Source organism: Erythrolamprus reginae, chromosome 2 (assembly GCF_031021105.1).
Source record: "Erythrolamprus reginae isolate rEryReg1 chromosome 2, rEryReg1.hap1, whole genome shotgun sequence".
In the NCBI taxonomy this organism is placed as follows: domain Eukaryota; kingdom Metazoa; phylum Chordata; class Lepidosauria; order Squamata; family Dipsadidae; genus Erythrolamprus; species Erythrolamprus reginae.
This window is the reverse complement of record NC_091951.1, coordinates 324,078,181-324,094,443: the sequence shown is the minus strand read 5'-3', so window position 1 is coordinate 324,094,443 and position 16,263 is coordinate 324,078,181. Positions and strand designations below refer to the sequence as shown.

The 16,263-nt window shown below is 38.9% G+C and overlaps 1 protein-coding gene across 3 annotated transcripts in view; it reads right to left on the bottom strand.

Annotated features, from left to right (window-relative positions):
* The window catches only part of SLC38A9 (solute carrier family 38 member 9), a 57,855-nt gene that overhangs the window by 12,032 nt on the left and 29,560 nt on the right, over positions 1–16,263 (bottom strand). For all 3 annotated transcript variants that reach the window (XM_070743338.1, XM_070743337.1, XM_070743339.1), the window contains exons 10-12: positions 15,429–15,623; positions 14,020–14,127; positions 7,068–7,174 (exon numbers count right to left, since the gene is read on the bottom strand). In XM_070743338.1, the coding sequence (XP_070599439.1) occupies positions 7,068–7,174; positions 14,020–14,127; positions 15,429–15,623 (410 nt within the window). The remainder of the gene's footprint in view (positions 1–7,067; positions 7,175–14,019; positions 14,128–15,428; positions 15,624–16,263) is intronic.

Here is a 16,263-nt window from a genome sequence, read left to right as displayed (position 1 = left end):
AAGAGATGTTTTTTATAATATTTAGCTGGGAATAAGATGCTTCAAGTCTAGCCATGCCTTTTACTTTTCCACACATTAAAGTGGGTAAATTACAGCGCTGGATAAAAGCTCTGTTCCCTTGATGAATGAAGGAAAAATCTTCCAGATTTCATAGCTTACCAAACAGAGTGAATCAGGGGTGAATGATGGAAGGATGGGGAGCGTTTGTTCAAAAAGTTGAGGTGGTCACACGCTAAAAGAGGGCAGGGCTTTGGCCACAAAGTTGCAGCTGCCATTTTGTTTTTTTTCACGCTGCTGTAGATATTTATTTCACTAATTCTCAACTAGCCTATCCTTACAATGTTATTGTACAAACAAAAGGGGCAGTGAGGAAACCATACGCTTTACTGTAAACCCCTTAAAATTGAATAATAAGCAAGTTCAGTTTTATTTATCCTTTTTTGCCTGCAAACTCCCCTTTTTTTCAGAAATTGGCCCACACTCTAAACCAGTCTTTTGAGTTCTATTTCAGGACTGTTGCTCATCATTTGTAGCAAATGTTATGGCGTCCTCCACATTGAAGAAAAAGTTGTGGTTCACCGCATTTCCTTTTCATTGGGCTACTTTGTTGTAGAGATAATAAGAAGCAACAATCCCCCAAATCTTTGCAAGATTATGTCTTCCCTGACAGCTCATTCCAATCTCTTTCCTCTTCTATCCCTTCTTCTCTACCTCCAAACAGGCACTTATACAACACCTTGGACAGAGTGTAGCTTATTCAATTCTTTAGTAGTGGGTTACTGATTTGTGCCTTGTGTTCTGGTCCATTTCAATAATGGTAGTCAAGATTTACTCAGTTAGCAAGCTGACTCCTGTTCCCTGTCTCTTCTCCTTAGAGTTGCCGTTTGCCTGTGCTGAATAAAAAGAAGACACCAAGTGCCTTTATTCAGTAAACCGTGGTTAACAAAACATGGTTCAGCACATACTGTACAGTGGTACCTCTGCCTACAAACACCTCTACTTATGAACTTTTCTAGATAAGAACCGGGTGTTCAAGATTTTTTTGCCTCTTCTCCAGAACCATTTTCCACTTACAAACCCGAGCCTCCGAAACTATAACTGGAAAAGGCAGGAAGAAGCCTCCATGGGGCCTCTCTAGGAATCTCCTGGGAGGAAACGGCCGGAAAAGGTGGGGAGAAGCCTCTGTGGGGTCTCTCTAGGAATCTCCTGGGAGGAAACAGAGCCGGAAAAGGTGGGGAGAAGCCTCTGTGGGTCCTCTCTAGGAATCTCCTGGGAGGAAACAGGGCCGGAAAAGGTGGGGAGAAGCCTCTGTGGGGCCTCTCTAGGAATCTCCTGGAAGGAAACAGAGCTGGAAAAGGTGGGGAGAAGCCTCCATGGGCCTCTCTAGGAATCTCCTGGGTGGAAACAGGGCCAGAAAAGGTGGGTAGAAGCCTTCGTGGGCCTCTCTAGGAATCTCCTGGGAGGAAACCGGGCTGGAAAAGGTGGGGAGAAGCCTCCATGGGGTCTCTCTCTTGGGAGGAAACAGGGACTCCACCCTCCCTGTGGTTTCCCCAATCGCACACATTATTTGCTTTTACATTGATTCCTATGGGAAAAATTGCTTCTTGTTACCAACTTTTCTACTTAAGAACCTGGCCACGGAACGAATTAAGTTCGTAAGTAGAGGTACCATTGTATATGGTTCTCTTCAGTAAATGATATTGTGGACCAATTGTGGTCTATGATCATGTAACAGAGATGTAATATTCTGGAATAATATTTTAATTTAAAAAATGACAGTCACAAACATGGCATCAAATCCATGCCGCTATTAACATCTTGCTGACCTTTTTTGACCCTGCCATGAATAACCCGGTTGACTTCATTCTTCTCAAGTGGATAACTTCATTTAGATAACCCACAACATCTGAACATTTATCTACAATCTCAGCGTTTTCCTAGAATCATAGAACTACAATGTTCTATGTAATAGAACAATAGACACCTGCAATGTGCAGAAAAACATTAACTTGCTTATTCTTTTCTGCAACATTCCATTTTTATTTTATTTTTTATAATTGTTAAATTACTCTCATATTGCTCCAGTTACATTTGATAAAACCCAGATTCTTGCTAAGCCCCTGAAGCCGCAGAAAATGAACAATTAAACAAACAGACAATTGAAGTGAGTCATTTTGACCTTAATTTCTCTTTAGCTAGATATAATTCCTGTAACTCTTTGGAATGGGATCTTCAAACCCAAACTGAAAATCAACAGCTGATGGAACTCCCTTCTGGTCCATTGTTGTCTGTTCAGCAGCTGCTTTATTCAAGCAGGATGGGGATGACTGGGATTTAAAAATGGGAATTGCACATTTTATATCTAATCAATGCTTGCTCACAGCATAAACCATGATCTCAGTCTCTGAACTTTTAATCTGTAAAGATTAAGCTGGGCTATAGTCTAAAGCATTAGGCTGGTCTACAGTCTAAAAAACTTAGATTTAGGTTCCATATTTACAGAGAAAGTAACACTTTTTTTCCTCTTTCTCTACTTATAAGAACAAAAAGCAGAAAACTTTCTAAAATAAGCCTTTCTTCAAACCAAAGGAATTAGAATATGATATTTTTGTGCACTGAAAGAAAGTTTTATGTTACAAGAAAGAACCCACTCTTACGTTAAGTATGGAAATTATAGGCATAGTACCATAGAGTAGAAACATCAAATAATATTAAGAAAATACAGTCAATTCTCAATATGGACACCATAAACACTTTAAACAAAGATTAAAAACCTGGGAGAATAAAATTGTTGTGACCATTTTACAAAAGATTAGGACGATTAGGGTGTGTGTGTTCCCCAGCCATCATTTACACTGTTCACTTGTTTTGTTTTGCTCCCAAAGCAGAAGGTTAAGGAAGCAAATCTCCAGAGTGGCTCAATTTAGAATTCACTTTCTTTTCTAGTTGTTGGATATTTCATCACTTTGTGACTGAATCAATCAGAGCTTCATGTGCTTCTTCTGTTACATGAAGGGAGGTGGAATGAACTAATTTTGATGCTTTTTTATTTATTTGAGAAACTAAGGTAGCCAATATATGATGTATCTGTGTGAAAAAGTATTTTCCCTCTTGAACTGAGAAATTGTATTTTCTAGGTGGATTAGAACTACTATTTGGTCAGTCAAAAATATTGAGTTTGTTCTTCATCTATTCCCTTGTAGATTTGTATGGCTGCGATAAGTTTTGGCATTTAATGCATTTGCATTTCACTCAGAGGTCGGCTGCTGCCGGAACGGCTAATTGCCCGCAGTTCCATGGCTCTGAAACGTGAGTGCGGGATCGAGCATAATTATGCTTCCTGCACCTGTGCAGGATCAAAATCACACAGAGGGACACACGTGCAGGTGCGTTTCGGGCAAGGTTGGGAAAGCAAAAAACCTCACCGAAACGCACCCGTAGGCGCATCCCTGTGTTCAATTTTGCTTCCTGCACACTCCGTGGCTTGCATTGGCTGCCAATCAGTTTCCGGTTACAATTCAAAGTGTTGGTCATGACCTTTAAAGCCCTACATGGCTTTGGACCAGAATACCTCCGGAACCGCCTGTTATCGCAGGAATCCTAGCGACCGATAAGGTCCCACAGAGTTGGCCTTCTCTGGGTCCCGTCGACTAAACAATGTCGTTTGGCAGGCCCCAGGGGAAGAGCCTTCTCTGTGGCGGCCCCGGCCCTCTGGAACCAACTCCCCCCGGAGATTAGAATTGCCCCCACCCTCCCTGTCTTTCGTAAACTACTCAAGACTCATTTATACCACCAGGCATGGGGCAGTTGAAATATTCCTTCCCCCTAGGCCATTACAAGTTATGCATGGTATGTCTGTGTGTATGTTTGGTTTTATAATAAGGGTTTTTAGTTGTTTTATTATTGGATTGTCACATGCTGTTTTTATCATTGTTGTTAGCCGCCCCAAGTCTACGGATAGGGGCGGCATACAAATCCAAATAATAATAATAATAATAATAATAATAATAATAATAATAATTATTATTATTATTATTATTATTATTGCGCTCGATCCCACACTCGTATTCCAGCACCATGTTCTGGCAGCAGCCCACCTCTGATTTCACCTGCAGAATTCTCTGATATAAAGCAGAATTCCTAATATCTCCAGTGATGGCAACTGTCAAGATCACAAGCCATGAAACCATGACACTACCATCTCCGTGCTTGAAGTTGGTATGAATTCTTCTGGAATGGAGCAACCCCTCTGAGTCATGGAGCCACACAGAACTTCTTATTCTAAACCTGTAACAAGGTAGGTTAATGGCAGCAGGAGTTACCCCACCTATGAGGCTGGGATACAGCTGCCTTCTACCTATCCTGTTACCTATCCTACAGTCATACTGTATACAGGAGTCCTCAACTTACAACCACAATTGAGCCCAACATTTCTGTTGCTAAGTGAGACATTTGTTAACGGAGTTTTGCCCAATTTTACAACCTTTCTTGCCACAGTTGTTGAGTGGATCAGTGCAGTTACAGATAGTAACATGGTTGTTAAGTGAAGCTGACTTCCCCACTGACTTTGCTTGTGATCACATGACCTCAGGACACTGCAACCGTCATAAATATGACCCAGTTGCCAAGCATCAAAATTTTGATCATGATATGGAGATGCTGCAATGGTTACGTGTGAAAAACAGTCATAAGTCACTTTTTTCAGAGCTGTTGTAACTTCAAACAGGGGTTGTAAGCCAAGGGCTACCCATACTTACTTGTTTCTTTTTAAGCTACTTCCATCATACAGGTTTAATTCATAATTCCAAGATAAGATAAGCAAGAATGTAACTGGAAGTTATAACCAGAAATCATCAGATTCCAATTGCTTCTTTCTTTGAGATAGGAAATAATAAATTCAGCCTACTTTCAATTAAAAGTAATATGAAAGTGAGCTGTATAGTAATTGGTCTCTGTATTCACTGTTTTATATTGTACGCTGTCAGCCGCCCGGAATCTTCGGAGAGGGGCGGCATACAAATCTAATCAATCAATCAATCAATCAATCAAGTAATTAATTAATTAACAAATAAACAAATCTGAGCCTCCTATATTGAAAACAAAACACGCGCTTCCCCTTTCATTCCTCTTTAAAGAGAATTATAAATTACTTTTTGATTTCTTGGCAGAATTTAAAATTATTTTCAGAATCATTGCCTCATCTGAAATGCCAAATTTCAGATTATTAGGTTCAAGGGTTTAATGCTGTTATTCAGCAATACCTCAAACCAAACTAAATATTTGTATTCTGATGAATGAAAAACGCAGCCGGATAAATGGTCAAAGTGAAAGGGCAAAAAAGCACTAAAGCCTTTTCCCCCTACATTCTTTTAAAATTTAGTATAATTTTGTTTAATGACCTATCATATTACCATGAATTTTCTTCTTTCTTGATTTACAAGAGACTTTATTGTAAATATACAATAATCAGTGTTCTGGTCCACACGCCAATGAACCAGACAGACTTCATGCGTCATTCATGACAATTCAAGTTTGAGATCCAGCTGTAAAACATTTCTCCAAATATTTGGAAGGTCATCCAGATGCTGAATGGCAAACTTGAGATAAGTATCAATGTTTTGTCTTGCTACTAAATGTGAAATCCCATTTTTGCTTAGTGCTTTTTTGGAGATCAGTCATAAAGACTGACACTGGCTGAGGTGACAAAATCTAAATGATTTTAAGCACAGTTAATGGAGTCATTATGACAAAACATCTATTCTAGGGAAGATTCATATTATTATCCCGCATCTTTGCTGGTTCAAAATTATATGTATAAATACGGACTGGGAGAGCCTCAAAATTTTAGAAATGGTTTTCTAAACTTTCTCAAACTGAAAGCCATCAATGATGTCTTTACTAGGAAGTCCTTAAAAGTCCAAACAATATTTGATTATTTACTGGAGCACTGAGAGAAAGCTACAGTATTTTTTGGACTATAAGATAGACCAACATTTCAAAGAAGTAAGTAGGAAAAAAGGTTTTTGTCCTCTCTAAACTCAGGAACCCTCTGCAAGCCTCCCAAACCATCTGCGCATTCCATTTTTTGTAAAACGGATGCATTTTCATCTGGGTTTTTTTTTTTTTTGCAAAAATAGGGTTGGCAGAGGATTTGGGAGGACTGCAGAGAGCTCTGGGGGCTGGGGGAAGGCAAAAACGCCCCATTTTTTCAAAAGCAGCCCATTTTTACCCTTTTTTGCAAAAAATGGGGTGGGCAGAGGGTTTGGGAGGCCTGCAGAGGGCTCCTAGGGCAGTGATGGCGAACCTTTTTTCTCCTCAGGTGCCGAAAAAGTGTGCGCGCATGCTATTGCTCATGCGTGAGTGCCCACAGCAATAATTAAATGCCTGGGGAGGGCGAAAACAGCTTCTTCAACCCCCACGGAGGCTGGAAACGGCCTGTTTCCCAACTTATGGTGGACCGAGTAGGCTCGTGTTTCATCCTCCCCAGGCTCCAAAACCTTCCCTGGAGCCGGGGAAGGGTAATAACACCCTCCCCCATAAATCCAGAGTCTCTCTGGAAATCAAAAATGCTCTCCCAGAGCCTCGGTGTGAGGCAAAAATCAGCTGCCCGGCACACGTGTGCATGTTGGAGATATGGCTCTGCATGACACCTGTGGCACCTGTGCCATAGGTTTGCCATCACTGTCCTAGGGGCTGGGCAAAGGCAAAAATGCTCCAATTTTTGTGAAAAATGGCCCATTTTTCGCAAAATGTTTTTGCCTTTCCCTGGCCCCAGGAGCACCCTGCAGGCCTCCCAAGCCCTCATTGCAGTGACATGGGGTGGGGCTTCAGGAGGCCAAAAATGGCTATATTCGGTGCATAAGATGCACTGATATTTCCACCCTCTTTTAGGAGGGAAAAAGATGTGTCTTATACTCTGGAAAATATGGTAACTTAGGCTAAGGCGAACAAACATTGGATTATAGTGCTGAAATTTACGTAGGCAATACCTAACAACCATTACAAAGAGCAGTTTCAGGAAAAATCACTTTTTGCACGTAAACATATTTTCTCTTGTAGTCACTTACATTTTTTTCTTGGTTCTTGTTATTCTTAAGTAGTGTAATTACACAATTGTGGATAAAGAAAGCCAGGGTCAGCACTCCTGTAAGCTGAGGAAAAAAGATCCTGAACTCTAGAGAAAGAAGAATATAAATCAGATTTTTCAGAATTATGGATGTTAGAATGAATATCCTACGGTGTCTAGTCTATTCATCCCTAAGCCAAATTCCCAGTCATATTTGTAGTAGCAGTTCAGGTAGGATATACAGTATTTACGTTTGGCAAAACATATAGGAGAAGCAGCCAGCAATCAGATGTAAAAGGAAAACCAACAATTATAAAAATAGCTGAATGAAATTAGAAATGAGACAGCTCTTAAAGATTGTATTCATAACTGACATTAGATAAATCTTTTTCTTGCATATAACTACACACACAACCATATCAGCAAAACAAATGCCTAATTCCGTGCATTTTACTCCTTTTTCCCAAGAACTATCCAAATGATGTCATAACTACTACCCACCCATTTATATTGCCTTGTACTATTTACAATAAAGCTATATCATGTTAATCATATTAAGGTCCAGGAGGGAAGTGTTTTTAATAGGAAAGTGAACACAAGAACAAGGGGACACAATCTGAAGTTAGTTGGGGGAAAGATCAAAAGCAACATGGGAAAATATTGTTTTACTGAAAGAGTAGTAGATCCTTGGAACAAACTTCCAGCAGACGTGGTTGGTAAATCCACAGTAACTGAATTTAAACATGCCTGGGATAAACATATATCCATCCTAAGATAAAATACAGAAAATAGTATAAGGGCAGACTAGATGGACCATGAGGTCTTTTTCTGCCGTCAGTCTTCTATGTTTCTGTGTTTCTATGACATTTTTAAAATTTGAAAACCACAGAAGGCAAAATACACATATTTACGGGGGAACAAATTTTCCACAAGAAAGAAGCCCCCCCCCAAAAAAGTCACAGTCTGCATATTAAGAAAGTAAGAATGTTCTACTGGTGCAGAAATGAGCTTTTCCAAGGATTTCTGAGATTGGTGCTAATCCTGTCCAAACTAATACAAGTAAAATAAAAGCTAAAAGGAAGCATTTGTGAATGTGACAATAACAGCTTTACAGCATTTTCTACACAATGATATGCAGATCAGGGGTGGGTTCCACTTGCCATTGCCCACCGGTTCGCATTGCAATGTTTTGTACGCCTGTCCCTTATGCAATTTTGCTGCAAAGCTTGCTCAGTGGCAGGATTCAGCCTGAATCACAGCTGAGGAGTTGATCAACTGTGCTTCGGGCGAAGAAATAAAGGTCAGTATTAACCTGGGGGCAGGTGGGAAGGTCTTTTTTCAAGTAGTGGAAGAGGAAAAGCCATCCAAACAGAGAAAAATTGGCTATTTTTTTTTTAAGAGATTGTGATAGCACCAAACGTCACCAATGGATTGCTACCAGTTCAGGCGATTGGGTACAAACTGGGAGGAACCCACCCCTAATGCAGATGCATTGAAAGTGGACCTCACTCCTCTCAAGTACATATAGGACTTCAGATTTTAAAAAGGTAAATAACAAACACATGCAATCTGTTTGTGCTGAATCTTTCTTTTTTAAAGGTTTCTTTAAATTAAATGTGTGTTTATACCTAATACCTAATTGTATTCCCGCTTCTTTTGTACTTCTGGTGGGTAACATTCTAATTTAATAATCAAAAGAACATATTTCTTTTTGTTGTCATCTGTTTTAGATACCATGAATTATTTATTCAATAATAAAATCATATCTCTGAAACCAAGCTGTTCTCTGATTAACCAGCTAAGTTCAAGAAAAAGTTTTGCTTTCCCTTCTCTACCACTACAATGGTTTTCTGGCTATATTTTAAAACAGAAGAAGTTTAAGTAAGACAGTTCTTTCCTACTAGGTTACTTCTACATCTATATAATAGAAATAGAGACTAAACCATGGTTGGCATAACGATAATTTACTGATGAAACTACATTTGGCTGGCCTTCACACACTGTTTAAGCCTATAGCTAAAGTCACCATAGCTGAAAGCCACCAACTATATTATGACTTGGAGTGCAATATTTTTCCAATTAAGATATGGTGCCAGATTGAGGCGAGTAGTAGTACCAAAGAAAATGGGTTGGAATTATTTTGATGTCTGCTCTAGAATATCTGATTATTTGTTTTGTTTTACTGTCATCAACACTGATCATATTGCATATACAAAATGTGTTGTTTCCATTTTACAAAAATAAGTAGAAATGTGAGGCTTCCCTGCCAACTTTATTCATAGATGGCTTTTGAATGCTGCGTTTGTTGCCCACCTATAATTTAACAAAACACAAGGATGAAATTCTAATGTTTGTAAGACTTTCCTGATTAAAGTTAAAGCTGAATTTACCAAGTCCGCTAACTTAACATCTGTTCAGATTCGCAAACAACGCAACAGAATTGCGTAATTCACCACTCTTGCTCTTTTTCCTGCCTTGTTTGGATAATCATGCAAACATTCACAGATGAAGCGTGCCAGTAAACAATAACATCTGAGCAATGATTTCTGACAAGAGCCATCTGGATGACTATTATGGGAAAGCCTCCATGCATGTTAGACAAAACCATTGGACGACCAAGTAGATGCAGTAATGATAGCCAAATGTGAAGCATTGGTCCCTATGCATATCCTGCATGTCTTCTATCATACACCAATGAGATTGGCACATGACAAAAATATGAGCTAGCCTACCAGGAGATTGTAACCTAGGCAAATGATTGGAGTATGATTACTGTCATATTTACTCCCAGTCTTCTTACTTGGGTTTGTACCAAGGAGATCTAAGAAGAGTTATATTTCACTCAAGCACTCAAAGCTAGCTCTCAAGCACAAATATTATTTTTCCCCTACTCTGCTGTCAAGCTACAGTTAAAATCACTCTGTTTCATCATGTGTATAGGAACTTGTGTTTACCATAACATCGGCCACTGACTAAGAAAACCCTTTTAAGAACTATTGTTTACTATAATACCTAGAAAAAAGGAGGAGGGAATTATCCAAACCACAGATCCCAAATCTTGGTATGGATTCTAACAAACTCCTCATCCAATGTTTCCCATTAATAAAGAAAAACAAGTTATTTTTCTTTTGATCAAAATGACCTGGGTTTATGAATATTCTCAACCATATATTGTATTAACCATTGATTCAAACTAATTTAGAACTACAGTAAACTCTGCTGTTTATAAAGAGGTCTGAAACCTTCCTGCTTGACAAGAAACAAATGCATTCTGGTTCTCCACATGAGAGGGACCACACTGTCCTTGACCATATGTCTGAACTCTACATAATGCGGGGTCGACCTATTTGAAAGGAAGTTGCCACATATCCACAGCGGATAAGTTACAAACAGACTCATTTGTTCGTTTTCCAGGGACCAGAGAGGAATTGTAGATCATGAGTATTGCTGGCAGGGAATATTCAAGGACAAGGAGTGGCCTGCGTCATTGGTGCCCTGAGGCCTCGCAGGCTAAACGGTGGTATCCTCTGGGAATCCCCACCCATTCCTGCTCCTCCTGGGCTGTCCAAACAATGACAACAGGAAGGCTTGGGAAGAGAGAATGGTCTAGTTGTTCTGGCATGAGGATGCCTCTGTTAGGCAGAGTGAACAAAACAATAAAAAAAGAGACCTTTCTGCTAGACAAAGGAAAACTGTCAGGCAAGGAAAGAAAAGGGAGTACAGTGATACCTTGTCTTACAAACTTAATTGGTTCCGGGACGAGGTTCTTAAGATGAAAAGTTTGTAAGACGAAACAATGTTTCCCATAGGAATCAATGGAAAAGCGATTAATGTGTGCAAGCCCACAATTCACCCCTTTTGCCAGCCGAAGCGCCTGTTTTGCACTGCTGGGATTCCCCTGAGGCTCCCCTTCATGGGAATTCCCACCTCCAGACTTCTGTGTTTTTGTGATGCTGCAGTGGAATCCCAGCATCGAAAAACGAGTGCTTCACTGGCAACGGAAGTCCGGAGGTGGGGTTTCCCAGTGAAGGGAGCATCAGTGAAATCGCAGCATCGCAAAAACACTGAAGTCCTCGAAACCCCAACTCCAGACCTCTGTGTTTTTGCGATGCTGCAATTTCACTGAGGCTCCCCTCACTGAGAAACCCCACCTCCGGACTTTCGTTGCCAGCAAAGCGCTCGTTTTTGCGATGCTGGGATTCTCCTGCAGCATCACAAAAACACAGAAGTCCAGAGGTGGGGTTTCCATGGAGGGGAGCCTAAGGGGAATCCCAGCAGTGCAAAAACGGGTGCTTCGCTGGCAATGAAAGTCCAGAGGCGGGGCATCCCAGCGGCGGTGGTCGGTTTGTAAGGTGAAAATAGTTTGTAAGAAGAGGCAAAAAAATCTTAAACCCCGGGTTTGTATCTCAAAAAGTTTGTATGACGAGACGTTTGTAAGACGAGGTATCACTGTACAAACGAAAAATAAGGACGGAAGGGGAAATGTTTCTGTTCAACAAAGCAGAGAAGGAGAGCAAAGCAGAATTTTGGGAGATCTTAGTGGAATGAGTTTCTGCCTTTATATCAGTGATGGCGAATCTTTTTTTCCTTGGGTGGCAAAAGAGCGTGGGCATGCGCTATTGTGCAAGTGCCCACACCCAAAATGCAATGCCCGGGGAGGGCGCAAACAGCTTCCCCTGCTTCCTGGATGCCCACTGGAGGCAGGAGGCAGCCTTTTTCCCAAGTTCTGGTGGACCCAATAGGCTTGTGTTTCACCCTCCCCAGGCTCCAAAGGCATCCCTGGAGCCGAGGGAGGGTAAAAATGCCCTTCCCTGTCCTCCCTGGAGGCTCTCTGGAAGCCAAAAATGCCCTCCCAGAGCCTCTGTGTGAGCCAAAAATCAGCTGGCCAGCACACACATGCATATTGGAGCTGAGATAGGGCAACAGCTTGCATGCCAGCAGATATGGCTCTGCGTGCCATCTGTGGCACCCGTGTCATAGATTCGCCATCACTACCTTATATCATTCTTGATATAATCTTGAAAAAATATTACATACCAACCAGAAAAACAACAACACACAAGTACACAACAGATACCAACTTAATGTAAACCGCTCCAAACTCGACTGCAGGAAATACGACTTTAGTAACAGAGTAGTTGATATATGGAACTCACTACCAGACTCTGTAGTATCAGCACCTAATCCTCAAAACCTTACCCTTAGACTATCTACTGTTGACCTCTCTCAATACCTAAGAGGTCAATAAGGGGCGTGCATAAGTGCACCAGCGTGCTTTCCGTCCCGTCCTAATGTTTCTTTTTACTAGTATCATGTATATGAACATTATTATATCTTTGCATGCCACCAATATGTACTTGACAAAACAAACAAACAAATAAAATAAATAAAGTATTAAGGGTTCTAATTAATGAAAAATACTGACAGCTAAGTAGCCATAGTGGAATGGTTGTTTCACAAGTACTTGTTCTGATTTAATAGCTCTGCCAGATTGTAATCACAATCCAGTTTTTTAAGGGGCCTCTTACAACAGTTTTCTTTAGATTGAACATTTCTATAAAGTCTCTCATATCAAAAACTTATTTGTGGACGGCAATATTCACAGAACATCAAGAACTTTTTGTAACAGGCTATTTTCCATCCATTTTTTTTTAAAGAAAAGAAAGGCATTGGAAACTATCCTTAAGCATTTTTTTTTTATTTTTGTTGTAACGGCTGATAGCTACCAATCCATTTGGAAACTTGAACACTGACTATAAAGTATGCGCAAACTGAGGAGAAATCTCTAGGTGGAAACAATGCTTGTAATTCCCTTAGCTGTATGTTACTGACTAGGAATAATTAAATTTAGCACCTGCATAATGACTCCCCAGATAGGATTCCCCAAGAAAATAATCATTAACCAAAGAGCAGCAAAGGAAAACAAATATTTTTCAGAGCTTATTTTGACAACACATTATGTCCCCAGCAAAAGTAAAAGGAATTACCCTGATGCATCTTTACAAGTCTTTTTGGAGAAGACCAAAACTACCCTCTTGGCTTCAGATCTGAAGTGGAATCACCACGGTGGTGACTATGCAATTAGGTTTATGTGGGTAACCAGGGATCACATCTTATTTAGTGAACTTTGGCTTGGCATGTGTGACCCAGTTTTGCCTATAAAGATGGTTTACAGCCTTCATTATAGGTAGAGAAGTGATAGGCCTGATGTGTTCAACCTTGGCAACGTTTAGACTTGTGGTCTGTAACTTCCAGAATTCCTCAGCCAGTTGAAGAGAGTTGAAATCCACAAGTCTTGAAGTTGACAATGTTGGAGACCCCTATTCTAGACAATTAGGCTTGGATTATAGTATTATACCATAGAAACATAGAAGATTGATGGCAAAAAAAGACCTCATGGTCCATCTAGTCTTCCCTTATACTATTTCCTGTATTTTATCTTAGGATGGATATATATTTATCCCAGGCATGTTTAAATTCAGTTATTGTGGATTTACCAACCACGTCTGCTAGAAGTTTGTTCCAAGCATCTACTACTCTTTCAGTCAAATAATATTTCCTAACGTTGCTTCTGATCTTTCCCCAAACTAAACTCAGATTTTGCCCCTTTGTTCTTGTATTTACTTTCCTAATAAAAACACTTCCCTCCTGAACCTTATTTAACCCTTTAACATATTTAAATGTTTCGATCATGTCCCCCTTTCCCTTCTGTCCTCCAGACTAGACAGATTGAGTTCATTAAGTCTTTCCTGATATGTTTTATGCTTAAGACCTTCCATCATTTTTGTAGCCCATCCACCAATACATACTTAACAAAATAAATAAATAAATAAAATAAATAAAGATAGATATAAGTAAGACTACAGCAGAAAGCATATCATGCCCTGCAAGCCTCATTCAGTCTATTAAATTATTTAAAGGGAATAGTCCATAAATATTTTTTTAAAGTTTACCTGGCACAAAATATACATTTGTTGCAGTCCAATCAAATTCTAAATGGAATCCTAGAAGAGCTGCTTTTACAGTAACAAGAATAACTAAATAAATGACAGAGATGGTACCTGCAGTTGGAAAAAGAAAATAAATAATATTATCTTGATATATTTAAACTAATGGATAGCGGAAAAATGTTCTTTAACATCTATGAGACTCAGAACATTCCAATTCAGCCCCTTGCTTTTATATTCTTCTTGTAAATCAATTTTAATAGTAATTGACTGAGATGAAGTTACCTGGCATCATATTCAACAATACCAAACTGGAATATAAGTTAGTTGGAGGACAAAATAATTTTAATTTAATTGTGAGCTTAAAATCATTTTACTACTATTCTCATAGTAATTAACTGAAAGAAAAATTAATCAAGATTTTGGAGACTAGAAATTTTAAACACAGTAATGGAACATAGATGTGCTTTTAAATGTGGATATTTTCATTTAAAAAATAATGAATTTGCAGTACAAAAACTTCCTTTCTAGTACCGGTAAGTACTGCAGTCCCCCTGAAACATAAAGCGAGCATATTTTACACATCCATTTTCATAAACATGATCTGACACTCAAGGACAAATAGCAGATTGCGTTGCTTCCTTGCTTTACAATATTTCAGAATAATATTACAATACAACACATAATTTCACCTTATCTACTACTTTAATATTACTTATTACTTTCTTATAGCTTTACGGGGGGGGGGCAGCATTTGAAAAACAGAAAATCAAATGAGCAAAAATATAAACTCCTATGGATTTCTAGGCGTTCAATTTCTTGTTTTAGTCTTTTACTAATTTAAGGAATATCTTGAATTCGATAAAAAGAAGAAATAAGGAGAATGCAAAAAGTTTGAAATTTTTCTGTTATGGTTATGGTAGACAATTTGTTCTTTCTTCCTTGGCTGAACTACACAATGTGGTAAATTCACAGCTGGATTACTGATGTCTCTTTTTAAAGTTTAAAAAAACACAATTAGAGATGTCAACTAGCAAAAGTTAACCATTTTGAGGGGTCATTAAACATGATTAATTCTGAACGAAATTGCTTTCCAGTTAATAGAGAAAAAAAAGAGTAGAGCAAATGTTATCTTCTCCCACAGTGGGAACACTGTAATTATAAGGAAGCATTTTTCAGTGGAAAGAGAGGTTGAATAACTAAAACAATATACGAAATCTTCTTCAACATTTGCTGCTTCAAGTTAATGCAAAGTCTGTTATCACCCTGGCAAAGTATTAAATTTCATGAGAGGCTGAAAAATTGAAGCAAAGATCTTTTGTGTAGTTAGTGAGGCCCACAACTAATAAGAAATTTATTGAGTCAAGATATTTAAAAGAATCTATTTTGTATAATTTTGAATGACTATTACATACCTAACATGTTAAATTTGGCAAAGAAAGATGGAGACTTAAAATTCAATAGTAGAAGAATGATGGTCAAATAAAATGGAACCGTTTTGGATTTGTCCCACCATATTTCAAATTCTTCAAATCCAACAGCACCGGTAGAAGTAAATTCAAAAGTTTCATTTCCTGGTACTTTTTGACTACCATCACTTGGACATATTACTGTAAAATTAAAAAGGAAAGAAAATGATTGTTTAGCTTAAGGAAATCACTTGCACTTGGGTGATGATGGTGATGGTGAGAAATCAAAGTTTGAACATTACTGTATTTTTCAGAGTATAAGACGCAGCTAGATTTTAGAGGTGGAAAACAAGGAAAAAAGAATTCTGAAACCAAATGGTGTAGTAATATACATCATTATTTAATAAAATACCAGTGTAGCAGAATACATTTTACAAACATGTATACTTTTTACAATCATGTACACTTTTTACAAACTTCAAACTTGACAGCTTTAAGACTTGTGGACTTCAACTCCCAGAATTCCTCCTCCAGTCATGCTAGCTCAGAAATGGGAATTGAAGTCCACAACTCTTAAACTTGCCAAGTTTGAATACCCTTGCATCCCTAATCCCTAACTCAGGGGTCTTCAAAATTGACAGCTTTAAGACTAGTGGACTTCAACTCCCAGGATTCCTCCTCCAATCACACTAGATGGGGTAAAAACAGCCCCATTTTTAAAAAAACTGGCTGTTTTTCACTCATTTTTTCACAAACATTAAAAAAGTTAATGGGCAAAGGGTCTGGGAAACCCACAGGGAGCTCTTGGGTACTGGCAAAAATGCCCCTTTTTTTGTGAAAA